The sequence below is a fragment of the Dermochelys coriacea genome, chromosome 14 (genome assembly GCF_009764565.3).
Source record: "Dermochelys coriacea isolate rDerCor1 chromosome 14, rDerCor1.pri.v4, whole genome shotgun sequence".
In the NCBI taxonomy this organism is placed as follows: domain Eukaryota; kingdom Metazoa; phylum Chordata; order Testudines; family Dermochelyidae; genus Dermochelys; species Dermochelys coriacea.
This window is the reverse complement of record NC_050081.1, coordinates 34933267-34948438: the sequence shown is the minus strand read 5'-3', so window position 1 is coordinate 34948438 and position 15172 is coordinate 34933267. Positions and strand designations below refer to the sequence as shown.

Sequence of the window (15172 nt, the reverse complement as noted above, 5' to 3'; positions counted from 1 at the left end):
CACCAAGGGCAAGTCATGCCTGACTAATCTAATTGCCTTCTATGACGAGATAACTGGCTCTGTGGATGAGGGGAAACCAGTGGATGTCTTGTTCCTTGACTTCAGCAAAGCTTTTGACACGGTCTCCCACAGTATTCTTGCCAGCAAGTTAAAGAAGTATGGGCTGGATGAATGGACTATAAGGTGGATAGAAAGTTGGCTAGGTTGTCGGGCTCAATGGGTAGTGATCAATGGCTCCATGTCTAGTTGGCAGCCGGTATCAAGTGGAGTGCCCCAAGGGTCGGTCCTCGGGCCGGTTTTGTTCAATATCTTCATAAATGATCTGGAGGATGGTGTGGATTGCACCCTCAGCAAGTTTGCAGATGACACTAAACTGGGAGGAGCGGTAGATATGCTGGAGGGTAGAGATAGGATACAGAGGTACCTAGACAAATTAGAGGATTGGGCCAAAGGAAATCTGATGAGGTTCAACAAGGACAAGTGCAGAGTCCTGCACTTAGGACGGAAGAATCCCATGCACTGCTACAGACTAGGGACTGAATGGCTAGGCAGCAGTTCTGCAGAAAGGACCTAGGGGTTACACTGGACGAGAAGCTTGGTATGAATCAACAGTGTGCCCTTGTTGCCAAGAAGGCCAATGGCATTTTGGGCTGTATAACTAGGGGCATTGCCAGGAGATCGAGGTACGTGATCGTTCCCCTCTATTCGACATTGGTGAGGCCTCAACTGGAGTACCGTGTCCAGTTTTGGGCCCCACACTAAAAGAAGAATGTGGAAAAATTGGAAAGAGTCCAGTAGAGGGCAATAAAAATGATTAGGAGACTGGAGCACATGACTTTTGAGGAGAGGCTGAGGGAACTGGGATTGTTTAGACTGTGGAAGAGAAGAATGAGGGGGGATTTCATAGCTGCTTTCAACTACCTGAAAGTGGGTTCCAAAGAGGATGGATCTAGACTGTTCTCAGTGGTAGCAGATGACAGAACGAGGAGTAACGGTCTCAAGTTGCAGTGGGGGAGGTTTAGGTTGGATATTAGGAAAAACTTTTACACTAGGAGGGAGGTGAAACACTGGAATGCATTGCCTAGGGAGGTGGTGGAATCTCCTTCCTTAGAAGTTTTTAAGGTCAGGCTTGACAAAGCCCTGGCTGGGATGATTTAGTTGGGGATTGGTCCTGCTTTAAGCAGGGGGTTGGGCTAGATGACTTCCTGAGGTCCCTGCCAACCCTGATATTCTATGATAAGTTACAGCAGGAACACAAAGTCCAGTATTCCTGTTCCTGTTGCCACCCTTGTTCAGGGATCTCAGCAGTCTCTACCCCTGGCCCCGTCCATTCCTTGGTGGTAGGAGGACCCAGGCCCACCGTCTCCTGTGGGTCCCAGCCCAGGGAGCCTGAGTGATGCAGTCAGGGACTGTGTTTAAATCTCCTCCTGTCTCAGAGCCTGGTAAACTTCTGTGATCCCTTCTGGCAGAGAACTGCTTTCTGTGGGCAGCTCCCTCCAGGCCTCCCCTTCCCTGTGTCTCCCTGTAGCTCCCCTGGGGCAGATCCTGAGCAGAGCTGAGACCTAGGTGAGGGCAGCGGCTTCATGATGTTCACACAGCTCAGATCCTTCCTTCTTTCACATTGACAACAAGGGGGCAGATTCCCAGGGACAGCGAGATCTAAGGCTCCCGGGGCCTTTCTGCACAGTCACTTTCCTGCCTGGCCCTGGCCCTTTCCCCCAGGTATCTCTCTCATCATTTAGAGCCTCCAGCTCAGGAATTGGTGTCAGCAGAGCCTAGAGGTGCCCTAAGCACAGGGTCCCCCCCGCTGGGCACAGAAGGGGTTTTAATGAAGGTCTCTCCTTGGCACAGACCCCACTGGCGAGCAGCAGGAGCTGCTCAGCCTGGAATCCCAAATGACAGTGGAGGCGGCAGCCTCTTGTCGGGACCAGCCCCCAGCCATCCCCCCACTCTGCACAGATTGTCTAGGGGAGGGGAGCCGGTGTTAACCCTTCGCTAGCCCTGGCTCTGTCTCCCCTGGTCCCCGGGCTGTGGCACTGGGGGTGGCTCACGGCAGCTCAGCACAGGGGCTGCTGGGAACAGCAGGAAGGAAACGCCCCAGCTCCAGCCAAACTGGCTCCTCTGAGCTCAGGAAAGTGAAATTAACCCGCAGCGGCTGGGTCCCGGTGCGGGGGGGCCACGGCTGCCGGGGAGCTGGCCGGGAGCTTCCAGGACGAAGTGACTGGCTGCATCTGCCTGGAGTATTTCACAGACCCGGTGTCTGTTGCGTGTGGGCACAACTACTGCCGGGCCTGCCTCCGCCAGTGCTGGGGGGAGCCGGAGCCAAACGTCTCCTGCCCCCGGGGCAGAGAAACCTGCGGCCAACAGGCAGCTGGGGACCTGGTGGAGCTGGTGAAACGCCCGAGGCTGCAGGCGGGGCCGGAGCCCGAGGGGCAGCGAGCGTGCGAGAGGCCCCAGGAGGCTCTGAAACCAGGGGTGGATTTACCATTAAACACGGGGGCCCCAGGGCCGGGCCCTCGGGCAGCTCAGCCCCAGCACCCCACTGTGGGGAGGGGGACTCAGCAGGGCGGGAGGGATGCCCCCTGCTGCCCCCTGCTCCTCCTGAGTCCTCCGCCCCTGCTCGCGGGGCCGGCTTCAGAAAGGGGCTTTAAGGCTGCAGCCCGGGGCCCCCTTTGCCCAGGGCCCTGCAGCCCCTAAAGCCCCCTCTTTCGGGGCAGCCCTGCCGGGGGGGGGGGGCGCTCCCAGAATTGGGGCCAAGGGGGCCGCGCCGCGCAGCGCAGAGCCACCTGCCCCCGCCCCCGCGCAACAAACAGGAGCTGCCCCAGCCTTAGCCCCCTCCTGCACCCTAACTCCCGCCCAGACCCCGCAACCCCGGCCCTGAGCCCCCTCCCGCGCCCTAACTCCCGCCCAGACCCCGCAGTCCCGGCCCTGAGCCCCCTCCCGCGCCCTAACTCCCACCCAGACCCCGCAACCCTGGCCCTGAGCCCCCTGCCGCACCCTAACTCCCGCCCAGACCCCGCAGTCCCTGGCCCTGAGCCCCCTCCCGCGCCCTAATTCCCGCCCAGACCCCGCAACCCCGGCCCTGAGCCCCCTCCCGCGCCCTAACTCCCGCCCAGACCCCGCAACCCTGGCCCTGAGCCCCCTCCCGCGCCCTAACTCCTGCCCAGACCCCGCAACCCCATTTGTAGTGAAATGGCCACACTGGGGTACTGCCATTATTCTACCATTTAGTCCCACTTGTCTGTGGGAGTCTTTCTTTTGCCAACAATGGGCTTTGGGTCAGGTCCATTGGCTGTGACACAGAAACACCAGTTCCCCTGGGAATGTTTGGATTTTACCAAATCTCCCCAAAGTGGGGCTGCACTTTTCTGTTCTAGGCCCTTTTCCCCAGATACCTTTTGAGGAGCTACTACCCTCACATAGCCATTTTGCAGCTTTCTGCTGTATCTTCTCTTCCAGCTGGTAAATATTCATATCTCCTGTTGTACTTACTGTTTAACATTTGTGAGGGTGGCAGAGTCTCACAAGCTTGAGTACAATCAGTGTATTTCATGGAGGTGATGTTTACTCTCTCAAAATCTCCTTCTAACTTAATCCTTTGTATTTTTTTATAACTATTTATATAAACCCTTCAGTGAACATAAACCTAAGCCAATCCGAACAATTTGTATGATTTGGCTGCCAAAATTTGTTATAGATCTATATGCTGCTAACATCCATCAATTACCTATACCCTAGATAGTGACTATTTTTAAAGATATAGACTGTAGTGTTTAAAAAAAAAAGTTTAAATAAATAGATTGGGCTACTTTTGAAGTGACAGTGGACTATTGATGCAGTAAAAAATACCCCTGGGAATCATGGTTAAAGCTGCCCCCTCCCCTACCAAAATCTGAAATGGTGCCCCTGGCCCCAGGTCTTGAAATCGTCTGAATACATGAGAATCTCATTTAAAAATAAAAGTTTCTTGCCAGAAAATCTTGAAACTTTGAAGAGTTACTTTCTCTTGCTTGAGTAGTAAAACTTGAGAATGTGACGAGAGTGAAACCTCATCACTCAGAAACAAAGAAGTGATACGTTCTAGAAAATATTTCGATTCCTTCAGCCAATCTCATGAATTTTGAACACTTGATGCTGTCAGAACTGTGCAGCCATTGATCAGTTTATGTTTCCAGGCCTGTTGTCTGCAGGTAGGACTCTAAGCTTCAGATCCTCAAAGGTATTTAGACTGCTGTCAATGGGAGTTAGGAGCCTACAAACCTTGGAGGATCTGAGTCTAAGGATCTAAATGTAAACATGAACATTCTCCTTTATCTTTTTAGTTCATCCCCCCCCCCTTGGGGGAGCTGTGCTCATGTCCTGCTCGGGGCCCACAGCCCAGTTCCATGTGCAGTCCCATTACTTGCCCTCTCTGTCTGTTCCCCTTTGTATTGCTGGTGCTGTTTTAGATCAATGATGACATTTCTTTAGGGGACAGTTCCTAATTAACTGATAGAGAGGTAATGCCTGAATTCTCACTGGCACAGCACTGCCAATCCCAGGCATTTACAACTCACAAGTCAGGCCCCTCAAAATCATGAGATTTACTAATAATAAATAGGAAATGTTAAGGGGGGGTTTATTTGCCTTTTGGTTTCTCCGAGCTTAAGCTGCACTGGGTGACATTTTAATTTTTTTCTCTGCAACAAAGAGAGCTAGAAACATCCTTTGTTTAGAAAACAGAAGCCGAGAGCCTCACCTCATCACCTGCATCCAGGAGTTGGGGCTTCATCAAACTCAACGAATATTGCAAGATAAAATCACAAAAATTGGTGATGCTGCAGCCCCTTTACACTGAGCCAGAGCAGCCTTAGTGTAAATGAGAATCAGATCTTGAAAACACTGATTACAACTTAAACAAGTTTTAGCCTGTGAGTTTATTATTACTAGGCTTGGAAGGATTAGCATTTATTCATAAATGTTATTGAACACTGGTAAACTGTATACACTCAAACCAATGGCAAAGTATTTCAGTTGATGATAAATGAAAATTACAGATATGGAAATTAAGGACAATGCTGCTTGAGAACTTATTCAAGTTTGATTTAAGGAGAGTGACCTTGTATATTTTGAGAGGTGATTTTGGCAATCTCTGTTTTCATGGTTATAAAGCTTTAACATTTTGAATCTCAATGTATATTGTCACTAAATAATTTGTCTGACCCGCTATTATCTTATCCTCCCCCCATAATTTCCCCACAATTATGAAAATGTATGTTGATAAAAATTGGAAAGAAATGCTGAAACCCAGATTTTTGTGCAACTGAAAATTTAACTCAAGAAATATGGAAAAAATGCTTAAAAATAAACATCAACATTTTCCAACAAAATTTATATAAAAGAAGAATTCTGCCAAGTCTAACTATCATCTTAATCACACAAACCCTCATCCTGCAAAGTCATCATGACAGGGGATGCCCAACATGACTGGTGCCCAAGTGAAGCCCCCATGACCCCTCACACCAGCACAGAGGGCTGATTGCAGGAGCAGAGCCATTCTTCACCAAAGCCTCCAGGCCTGTAATGTTACCAGTGGGCTGGTTCCTGTTCTGCAGACAGCCTGAGTCAGTTCCAGGGAGGGAAACCCCCAATTGCTGCTGCAGGTGGTGGGGCATTTTCCTTAGCTCCAGAAAGTGAAACTAACCCTGTTACACTGCCCAGAGGGAGCCATGGCTGCAGAGAACCCAGTGGAAAGTCTCCAGGAGGAAGCGACATGTCCCGTCTGTCTGGAGTATTTCACATACCCTGTCACTCTGGAGTGTGGGCACAATTTCTGCCGAGCCTGCATCGCCCAGTGCTGGGAGGGACCCGACACAGCCACCTCCTGCCCTCAGTGCAGAGAAACTGTGCAACAGAGAAACCTCAGGCCCAACAAGCAGCTGGCAAATGTTGTAGAAATCACCAAGCGGCTGCATTTACAGGCAGCGAAGGGAGCAGGAGGGGGCAGGGTGTGTGGGGAACACCAGGAGACTCTGAAACTGTTTTGTGAAGAGGATCAAACTTCCATCTATGTGGTTTGCCATCTGTCCCAGGCTCACTGAGGTCACACGGTGTTTCCCATAGAGGAGGCTGCCCTGGAGTATAAGGTAGGGAATTACTGTCAAGTTCAATGGGTGATAACTTTGGATTTTAATTACAGGCTAATTTCACTGAAAGTTCCCTCTCAGAGATGTAACTGCAGCAGTCAGCTCTGTAAAGTCTTCACTGTTTGGGAGATGTTATGACAAAATAAATGATCTGGCAGTGTGGCAACAAAGGCAAAAAATGAAGACTTCAAAGATATCTAATGTGGGAAACTTATCTGAGATGCCGAATGCTTTCCAAACCCAGCTTCCACTGGTGAAATAAGGGAACATTTTACTGAATGAAAGGTATTAACATCAGTGACGTTTAAATCACATGAGCTGAAGCCCAGTCTGTGAGAATGCTACCTTCACATTGTAGGAGAGAAAGGTACAAGCTGAGGTTGTAACTGGTTTAATAGAATTTATTATTACTTCTATATGCATGACAATAGCCCTTACAGACCACACATTCGATCTGAGCACTGGACAAAACCCAGCCAGGGGCAATCCCTGACCTGAGCAGGTTACAGCCTAACTAGGTGGGAGGGAAACCGAGGCACAGAGAGGAGCAATTACTTGCCCAGGATCACCTGCAGAGAAGGGACTAGAACCCAAAACTCCCCAGACCCACTCCACTGTGCTAAGCATTACACCCTGCTGCCACCTCAACTATAGCCTCCCATGAAGAAGTGTGTCCATCAGGGGGGAAAGATGCCTTAATAAAGGCCCCAGGCTCAGCAGGGAGAGGAGGTTTCCCACGGAGATTCTGAACACCTTTGCTGCTCCATGAAGGGTTAAACTCTGATGCCGGCCTGCATGAGAGGAGATCACTGGGCTAAACACTGTGTGAATTGGAATTAATTTGCAAACTGGACACCATTAACTTAGGCTTGAATAAAGGTTAGGAGTGGATGTGTCATTACACAAAGTAGAACTATTTCCCCATGTTTATTTCTCCCCCACAACAGTTCCTCAGATGTTCTTGTCAACTGCTGGAAATGGCCCACCTTGATTACCACTACAAAAGGTTTTTTTTTTCTCTCCTACTGGTAATAGCTCACCTTATCTGATCGCTCTTGTTACAGTGTGTATGGTAACACCCATTGTTTCATGTTCTCTGTGTATATAAAATCTCCTCACTGTATTTTCCACTGCATGCATCCGATGAAGTGAGCTGTAGCTCACGAAAACTTATGCTCAAATATATTTGTTAGTCTCCAAATTGCCACAAGTACTCCTTTTCTTTTTGCAGATACAGACTAACACGGCTGCTACTCTGAAACCTGTCCTAGGGAGGTAGCTCTGGCTGGCTTCAGAACTTCCGCAGCCTGTGCCAAGGTCTGCACCGGCCCCTGCAGCCACTGAACAGCAGCGTCACAAATGGCAGGAGGGGACGGGGTGTGTGGGGAACACCAGAAGGCTCCGAAACTCCTGTGAAGAGCATCAAACTTCAATCTCTCTGGTTTGCCATCTGTCCTGGGCTCACAGAGATCACATGGTGGTTCCCATAGAGGAGGCTGCCCAGGGGTACAAGGTAGGGAATTGCTGTCACATTTAATGGGTATTAACTTTGGATTTTAATTACAGGCTAATTTCACTGAAAGTTACCTGGCACAGGCATGAGGCATCATTCAGCTCTGTAAACCCTTCATAATATGGGAGATGCTGTAACAAAATAACTGATTTGACAGAGTGGCAACAGAGGAAAGTCTTTAAAGATACCTGATGTGGGAAAATGTCCTCTGAGATTCTGATGGGGATTCCTGAAAATCTTCATCATATAAAGAATTCTACCAATCCCAAAGGATCAGACATGTTACCTACCAAGTTAATGAATACTTCAGTTCTTACCCAAATCCACACTTGCAGCCAATTCTTGTTAACGAAACTATGATTTATTAAAAGAAGAAAAGACAGTTTTGGCTAAAAGGTCATTAGACATACAAACGCGAATAGAGTCCTTAGATCAGTTTCACTCCTTTACATTAGTTCCTTATGAAAATATTCTTTTTATTATTCTGAGCTCTTCATCCAAACCTTCATTAGCGTTGTGTGGAATCATTTCATCACATTCTAGTCCAATGTCCAAATGTTCAATATCAGGGCAGTCCAGAGGTGACTGGAGATCTCAGTCTTATGACTCAAACTCCCCTGAATAAAGCTTAAGAAGATCTGAGATAAAAGGATCAGGTCCCAAGAGTTTATATAGACATTTTTGCAGCCTCTCGACAGCAGGCAGTCCTTGGGTGAACAATAGGTTTTGGAAGTAACCTCCTATTTCCCAAACATCACAGGTAATAAAACTACATGGACTATATAAGGTAATTATCCATAAAGCCATTTACAGACAGTTTACCACAAACTTTAAAGCCAAATATTTTGGGCTAAACCCATAAGTGGTGAGACTGTGAAAAAAGTTTTATATGGAAGTCAGACTTTGCTAATCAGAGATTCCACCTAGGGGAGAGACCCCATAACTGCTTAGGCTGTGGAGAGAGTTTTATACGGAGGTCAGACATTGTTAAACATCCGGAAATCCACATTGGAGAGAGACCCCATAAGTGCTTGGACTGTGGGAAATATTTAAGAAACTAATCAGTCCTTGTTTTACATCAGAAAATCCATACAAGACCAAGACTCCATCAGTAATGGACTATGACAAAAGTTTGAGATAGAGGTCACACCTCACTAAACATTGGAGAATTCACACACGATCTGAACTTCTGTGACACCTAGCCAGAAAGAGTTAGAACCTTGCAGGCTAATTGACCCAGATTCAACCTTTAGAGACATGTTAGAAAAGTGTGTAAATGGTATTTGTGTAAATGGGGGGTGCATAGCCCCAATCTGAACCCCCTGGGGGCAGCCTAAGAAGAAGCCTGACATGCTCCCATTTGTGTAAATGGTATATATAATTCCAATTAATATAGACTAGAACTTTGAAATGTAACCTGGTTCTGTTAAAAACTTGGAAGAAGATAGTAGTCCCCCACGCTCTTCAAACAGCAGCCCAGAAGGGATCCCATTCAAACCTCAAGTTATAAAGCAGGTTTGGGATGTCAGCCAATACCCACCGACACAAGCAGGAGGATCCTAGGGGCCCTAGTGGACTTGCACTAACATTGTCACCACTAGAGGCAGTGCTCTAAGGGAACGTTGTCTTCCATGACTTCCAGTTAGAGAATTGGGTTCGCCGGGGAGGGCCCTGACCAACTGCTCTCTCCTTTCTGGGCTGGATTGTGAGGTGTGGCTGACGGAAGAGAGAAAAAGATGGGGGTGGGGAAAGGGGCTGTGAGATAGAGAAGGGACGGGGAGAGAGAATTCAGTAGAGGTTTCCACATACTGTGGTAATAGGTAATAGGTACCATAGCTAGACTTACTGGTGGAGCAGTCATCCTGGTGTGAACTCTCTGAAAAAATAAAACCAACAACAACCCTGTATCAGCCAGGGCTATAGCATAACTTCTGGTCCAGTGCAGGCTAAGGCTTTAGGCCCTGTCCCTTGGAAGATGAGCCCATCTGGAGTGAAATATGGAAGTGATTCCGCAGTCTGTCAGAGGAGCAGGAAGATTGGGCAAGTTTCATAAAGGGCTGGAGTCCATGTCACTCCCTGATTCCCCACAAAAAGAAAAGGAGTACTTGTGGCACCTTAGAGACTAAGAAATTTATTAGAGCATAAGCTTTCGTGAGCTACAGCTCACTTCATCGGATGCATTTGGTGGAAAAAACAGAGGGGAGATTTATATACACACACAGAGAACATGAAACAATGGGAAAGCTTATGCTCTAATAAATTTGTTAGTCTCTAAGGTGCCACAAGTACTCCTTTTCTTTTTGCGAATACAGACTAACACGGCTGCTACTCTGAAAACTGTAAGGAGAGTGATCACTTAAGATAAGCCATCACCAGCAGCAGGAGGGGGAAAGGAGGAAAACCTTTCATGGTGATAAGCAAGGTAGGCTAATTCCAGCAGTTAACAAGAATATCTGAGGAACAGTGGGGGATGGGGTGGGGGGGAGAAATACCATGGGGAAATAGTTTTACTTTGTGTAATGACTCATCCATTCCCAGTCTCTATTCAAGCCTAAGTTAATTGTATCCAGTTTGCAAATTAATTCCAATTCAGCAGTCTCTCGCTGGAGTCTGTTTTTGAAGCTTTTTTGTTGAAGGATAGCCACTCTTAGGTCTGTAATCGAGTGACCAGAGAGACTGAAGTGTTCTCCAACTGGTTTTTGAATGTTATAATTCTTGACGTCTGATTTGTGTCCATTCATTCTTTTACGTAGAGACTGTCCAGTTTGGCCAATGTACATGGCAGAGGGGCATTGCTGGCACATGATGGCATATATCACATTGGTAGATGTGCAGGTGAACGAGCCTCTGATAGTGTGGCTGATGTGATTAGGCCCTATGATGGTATACAGACTATGTATACAGACTAACACGGCTGCTACTCTGATTCCCCACAGGCTCTCTCCCTGCAGACAGATGCTCTGATTCTATGAATCTGCCATGCTGGAAAGAAACCCAGTTAGTTCATTACCACCCCGGCCAACCCCCCTCTCCCCACCTCCCATTAGAACTAAACCCACCACGTCCCTTCTAAACCTCCCCAGAACAGCAGCTCTGAGCCAAATGCTGGAAAAAGAGCAGAATCAAAGAAGTCACTTCAGGGTACTGCCCCACAGTGTATTGTGACCCCCTCTAGCTCTCTCCCGTCTCCCTAAGTAGTGCGGTGCTCAGCAGAGTGAGGAACTGACTTTTTCCTCTCTCAGCTCCTCCCCTTGTTCTCAGGAAAGCTGACTGCTCGGGGGTGCAGGGAATGGATCTGGGCAGGGCTGGGAGATGGGAACCTCTCTCCCCACTCCTTACTGCTGCTGCCCTTCAAGTCTCTCTGCTCTCCCTTTTTATCATCTTCCCTCGCCGTGGGAGAACTGGCGACTGCCCCATTGTCTTGGATCTTTGCTCTCATTCGGCAGCTCAGGCGCTGACACTGGTAAGGGGGGTTGAACCCAGCTGTGTCACGGAGGGCAGCAGCTCTGGGACTCGCAGACACAGGGAATCCCCTCCCCATGTAGGCCAAACTCCCCAACCAGTCCCTGAAAGGGGCCCTTTGTGCAGCACCACTTTCCTGTCTGGCCCCAGCCTCTTCCCCAGGTTTCTCCATCACCTGCAGGATCAGGCTCAGGGGCTGGTATGGTCAGAGTGGTTCCAGCCACTGGAGAAAGTGCCCCTGGGCTGGTCTCAGAGGGGTGTGATGAAGCGAGATTGTTCTTAATGTTTTCTCTGAATACTGTGTGTGTGCCTCAGTTTCCCCATGTGTTACTCAAGTATCAAACTGGTGGGATACAGATGTGTGATCATTGCGGAGACCTCTAGAGGGCAGGTGTGATGGCAGAGTAGCTGCCTGGGCGTAGAGAATGACCAAAATTCTGTATCCTGGCAAGTGATGGCCAGAGCCTGTCCTCTGCAGGGAGCCAGGCGAAGGTGTTGGAGAACAAAGGGGGGGGGGGAGGCCAGCTGACCTGTTTTCCTGGGAAAGAGAAAGCATGGGGGAGGGGCAGCTGGGCATCACTGAGGATGAGGGGCTGGAAGTGTGTCAGGCTCCTGGTTTGGGGCTCAGCGAGGGGAGCCCAGGACTCAAGACTCTGGATTTCCCCCAAGCCAGACTTTGCTGAATGCTCCTGATTTCTGTGCTAACAAGCTCTGTTCTACGCTGTCTTCTCAGCAACCAATAAACCGTCCTGTTTTCCAAGCCAGCTGAGTCAGAGCCGACTGTGGAGGTGGGGTGCACGGCCCCTGTGAGGAGCATGTCAGGCTTCTCCTTAGGCTGCCCCGGGGGGTTCAGATTGGGGCTATGCACCCTCCTTGGGCTCTGGGGCTGGAGAGGCTGGGGCCACACGCTCAGTGGGGAGGATGTTGGGGGTGCTCAGGGGTTGGGGTCCTGTCCCTACAGTGGGAGGGGGGCTCACCCCCCCACCAGCTGTACCCCGTTCTTACCCCCAGCTCCTAGTCCCAGGCCGGGGGGCTGAAACAATCTGTACAGGGTGGGGGAGCACTGAGAGCCATTGAACCAAACTGTAAACCCTGGATAGGATGGAAATCCCTTCAAGTCAAGGGGTGCGGCAGGGTCCCGCTAGCCTAGATCCAGCACCTGTGCTGTCCCTGGCCCTGATTGGGCCCTTGGGCCCCGCTCCTTCCCCGGCCCCAGATGGGGCACCCCACTCTACATTCAGTTTGGCCTTGGCCCACCTTTTGCCCCTCCCTATTTGCCCCCCTCAGATCTCCCTGAGCTGCAGCCTCTGTCTGCTCCAGCCCAGCCAGGGGCAGGGAAACAAAGCAGCAAATGGGGTGGGGGTGATCCCCAATGCCCACAGAGATTGCATTCCCCCACACTCATGGGGAATAGGGAGCTTCAAAAGTTTTCCTCCCTGCACCTTGCACTGGGGAGCTGAAGACAGATTCCTGAGCAGGATTCCCAACCCCATGGCCTCTGGAAAGGTTTAAGGGGAATTCCCCCCCATCTGCAGGGCCTGGGGAGCCACAGGAATTTCCCCAAAACCCTAGGGGAACTGGGGAGCAACAGGGGATTTCCCCCTCCCCACTCATGGGGACTGGGGAGCCATTTCCTCTCTACCCCCAGGGAAATTCCCAAATGTTCCCAAGCTCTGGGGAGCTACACGGGATTCCCCCTGCATCCACGGGCCCTTGGGAACTCCAGAGGTCCCAGGCACGCATGGCAACTGGGGAACTGAGAGGGATCCCACAATGCCCACGGGTAGTGGGGAACCGCTGGGCATTCCCAGGTGCCCAGGAAGAGTGGGGAGCTGTGGGCCCGCAAGGACTGGGGACCATTGGTGGACTCCCCCACTCCATCGGTGGCGGCTTGCGAGCTCTGGTCTACACTACGAGTTTAGGTCAAATTTAGCAGCATTAGGTTGATTTAATGCTCTATTGTCCACACGACCAACCCTGTTGTGTCAACTTAAAGGGCTCTCAAAATGGACTTCTGTACTACTCTCCGGCAAGGGGATTAGCGCTAAAATCAACGTTGCTCGGTCGAATTTGGGGTAGTGTAGATGCAATTCGATGGTATTGGCCTCTGGGAGCTATTGCAGAGTTCTCCATTGTGCCCACTCTAGACAGCACTTTCAACTCAGATGCACTAGCCAGATACACAGGAAAAACCCCGGGAACTTTTGAATTTCATTTCCTGTTTGGTCAGCGTGGCGAGCTCACAGCACAGGTGACCATGCAGTCCCAGAATCGCAAAAGTGCTCCAGCATGGACCGAATGGGAGACACTGGATCTGATTGCTGTATGGGGAGAAGCATCTGTGCAGGCAGAACTCCGATCAAAAAGACGAAATGCTAATATATATGCCAAAATCGCACAGGGCATGGTGGACAGAGGCTACACCGGGGACACACAGCAGTGCCGCGTGAAAATTAAGGCGCTCAGGCAAGCCTACCAAAAACAAAGGAGGTAAATGGTCGCTCCAGGTCAGAACCCCAGACATGCCACTCCTACGATCAGCTGCATGAAATTCTAGGGGGGGGCCCACTACCCCACTACTGTCCATGGACACCTGCAAGCGGGGAGTCTCACGCAACAGGGAGGAAGATTTTGTGGAGGAGGAAGAGGAGGAGAGTACACAGCAGGCAAGCGGAGAATCCATTCTCCCCGGCAGCCTGGAACTTTTCATCACCCTGGAGCCAATACCCTCCCAAGATGTGCTCCCGGACCATGAAGCCAGAGAAGGCACCCCTGAATAATTGCCTGCCCTCCTCCCCAAGTTCCATATCCTCCTCACCCAGATGCCCAAGAATGCCGGGGGGAGGGGAGACTCCGGGAACCCAGCCACTCCACTCCAGAGGATTGCCCAAGCGACAGCAGTCTGGCATAAAATAAGTTTTGATTTGTAGTGTGGCCTTGTCCTTCCCTCCTCCCCCACCTCACCCGGGCTACCTTGTGAGTTATCTCTCTATTTTTTAAATCAATTAATAAAGAATACATGGTTTTGAAATGACAGTGACTTTATTTCCTTTGCAAGCTCTGATTGAAGGGGGGAGGGTGGTTGGCTTACAGGGAATTAGAGTCAATCAAGGGGGTGGGTTTGCATCAAGGAGAAACAAACACAACTGTCACACCGTAGCTTGGCCAATCATGAAACTGGTTTTCAAAGCTTCTCTGATGTGCAGTACGCCCGGCTGTGCTCTTCTAATTGCCCTGGTGTCTGGCAGGTGATTTGCCTCAACCTCCCACCCCGCCATAAATATCTCCCCCTTACTCTCATAGATATTGTAGAGCACACAGCAAGCAGCAATAACAATTGGAATATTAGTTGCACTGAGGTCTAACCTAGTAAGCAAATAGCACCAGCGAGCTTTTAAAGGTCCAAATGCACATTCTACCACCATTCTGCACTTCCTCAGCCTGTAGTTGAACTGCTCCTTACTACTGTCCAGGCTGCCTGTGTACAGCTGCATGAGCCATGGGTGCAAGGGGTAGGCTGAGTCTCCAGGGATAACTATTGGCATTTCAACATCCCCAACAGTAATTTTCTGATCTGGGAAGTCCCTTCCTGCAGCTGTTCAAACAGCCCCAAGTTCCTGAAGATGCGAGCGTCATGCATCTTTCCTGGCCATCCCACAATGATGTCGGTGAAACATCCCTTGTGATCCACCATTGCCGCAGCAACACTGAAAAGTATCCTTTGTGGTTTACGTACTGGCTGCCAAGGTGGTCCGGTGCAAAGATAGCAATATGTGTTCCGTTTATCGCCCTACCACAGTTAGGGAATCCCATTGCAGCAAAGCCATCCACCATGACCTGCAGGATAATCTGTGAGGTGTTTACAATGCTCACAACTGCTGCGGTGATCTCAACGGGCTCCGTGCTTACAATGCTATGGCATCTGCGTGGGTTATCCATGAAAAAAGGCGCAAAATGATTGTCTGCCGTTGCTTTTATGGAGGGAGGGAGGGGAGACTGATGACATGTACCCAAAACCACCCGCAACAATGTTTTTGCCCCATCAGGCATTGGGAGCTTAACCCAGAATTCC

General features: G+C 49.9%; 10 protein-coding genes across 18 annotated transcripts in view; 3 read left to right on the top strand and 7 right to left on the bottom strand.

The window, feature by feature from the left end:
* The window catches only part of LOC119843336 (butyrophilin subfamily 1 member A1-like), a 1931986-nt gene that overhangs the window by 168027 nt on the left and 1748787 nt on the right, over positions 1 to 15172 (bottom strand). The window lies entirely within an intron of this gene.
* LOC119843287 (zinc finger protein 850-like) overlaps positions 1 to 15172 on the top strand; it is a 1467609-nt gene that overhangs the window by 294393 nt on the left and 1158044 nt on the right. The gene's annotated exons all lie outside the window — the stretch shown is intronic.
* The window catches only part of LOC119843274 (zinc finger protein 850-like), a 1382451-nt gene that overhangs the window by 507029 nt on the left and 860250 nt on the right, over positions 1 to 15172 (bottom strand). The window lies entirely within an intron of this gene.
* LOC119843356 (zinc finger protein RFP-like) overlaps positions 1 to 15172 on the top strand; it is a 1128717-nt gene that overhangs the window by 270491 nt on the left and 843054 nt on the right. The window contains exon 6 of one of the 3 annotated variants that reach the window (XM_043496846.1): positions 11912 to 11922. The exons of the other annotated variants lie outside the window; for them this stretch is intronic. Within the exon in view, the coding sequence (XP_043352781.1) occupies positions 11912 to 11922 (11 nt within the window). The remainder of the gene's footprint in view (positions 1 to 11911; positions 11923 to 15172) is intronic. 3 annotated transcript variants of the gene reach the window in all.
* LOC119843308 (butyrophilin subfamily 1 member A1-like) overlaps positions 1 to 15172 on the top strand; it is a 910188-nt gene that overhangs the window by 70724 nt on the left and 824292 nt on the right. The gene's annotated exons all lie outside the window — the stretch shown is intronic.
* LOC119843309 (butyrophilin subfamily 1 member A1-like) overlaps positions 1 to 15172 on the bottom strand; it is an 845206-nt gene that overhangs the window by 161519 nt on the left and 668515 nt on the right. The gene's annotated exons all lie outside the window — the stretch shown is intronic.
* The window catches only part of LOC119843327 (E3 ubiquitin-protein ligase TRIM11-like), a 790215-nt gene that overhangs the window by 195686 nt on the left and 579357 nt on the right, over positions 1 to 15172 (bottom strand).
* LOC119842642 (zinc finger protein 239-like) overlaps positions 1 to 15172 on the bottom strand; it is a 1225455-nt gene that overhangs the window by 973391 nt on the left and 236892 nt on the right. The gene's annotated exons all lie outside the window — the stretch shown is intronic.
* LOC119843367 (zinc finger protein 664-like) overlaps positions 1 to 15172 on the bottom strand; it is a 1158238-nt gene that overhangs the window by 1055040 nt on the left and 88026 nt on the right. The gene's annotated exons all lie outside the window — the stretch shown is intronic.
* Positions 1 to 15172, bottom strand: part of LOC119843338 (zinc finger protein 850-like) — a 621437-nt gene that overhangs the window by 518239 nt on the left and 88026 nt on the right. The window lies entirely within an intron of this gene.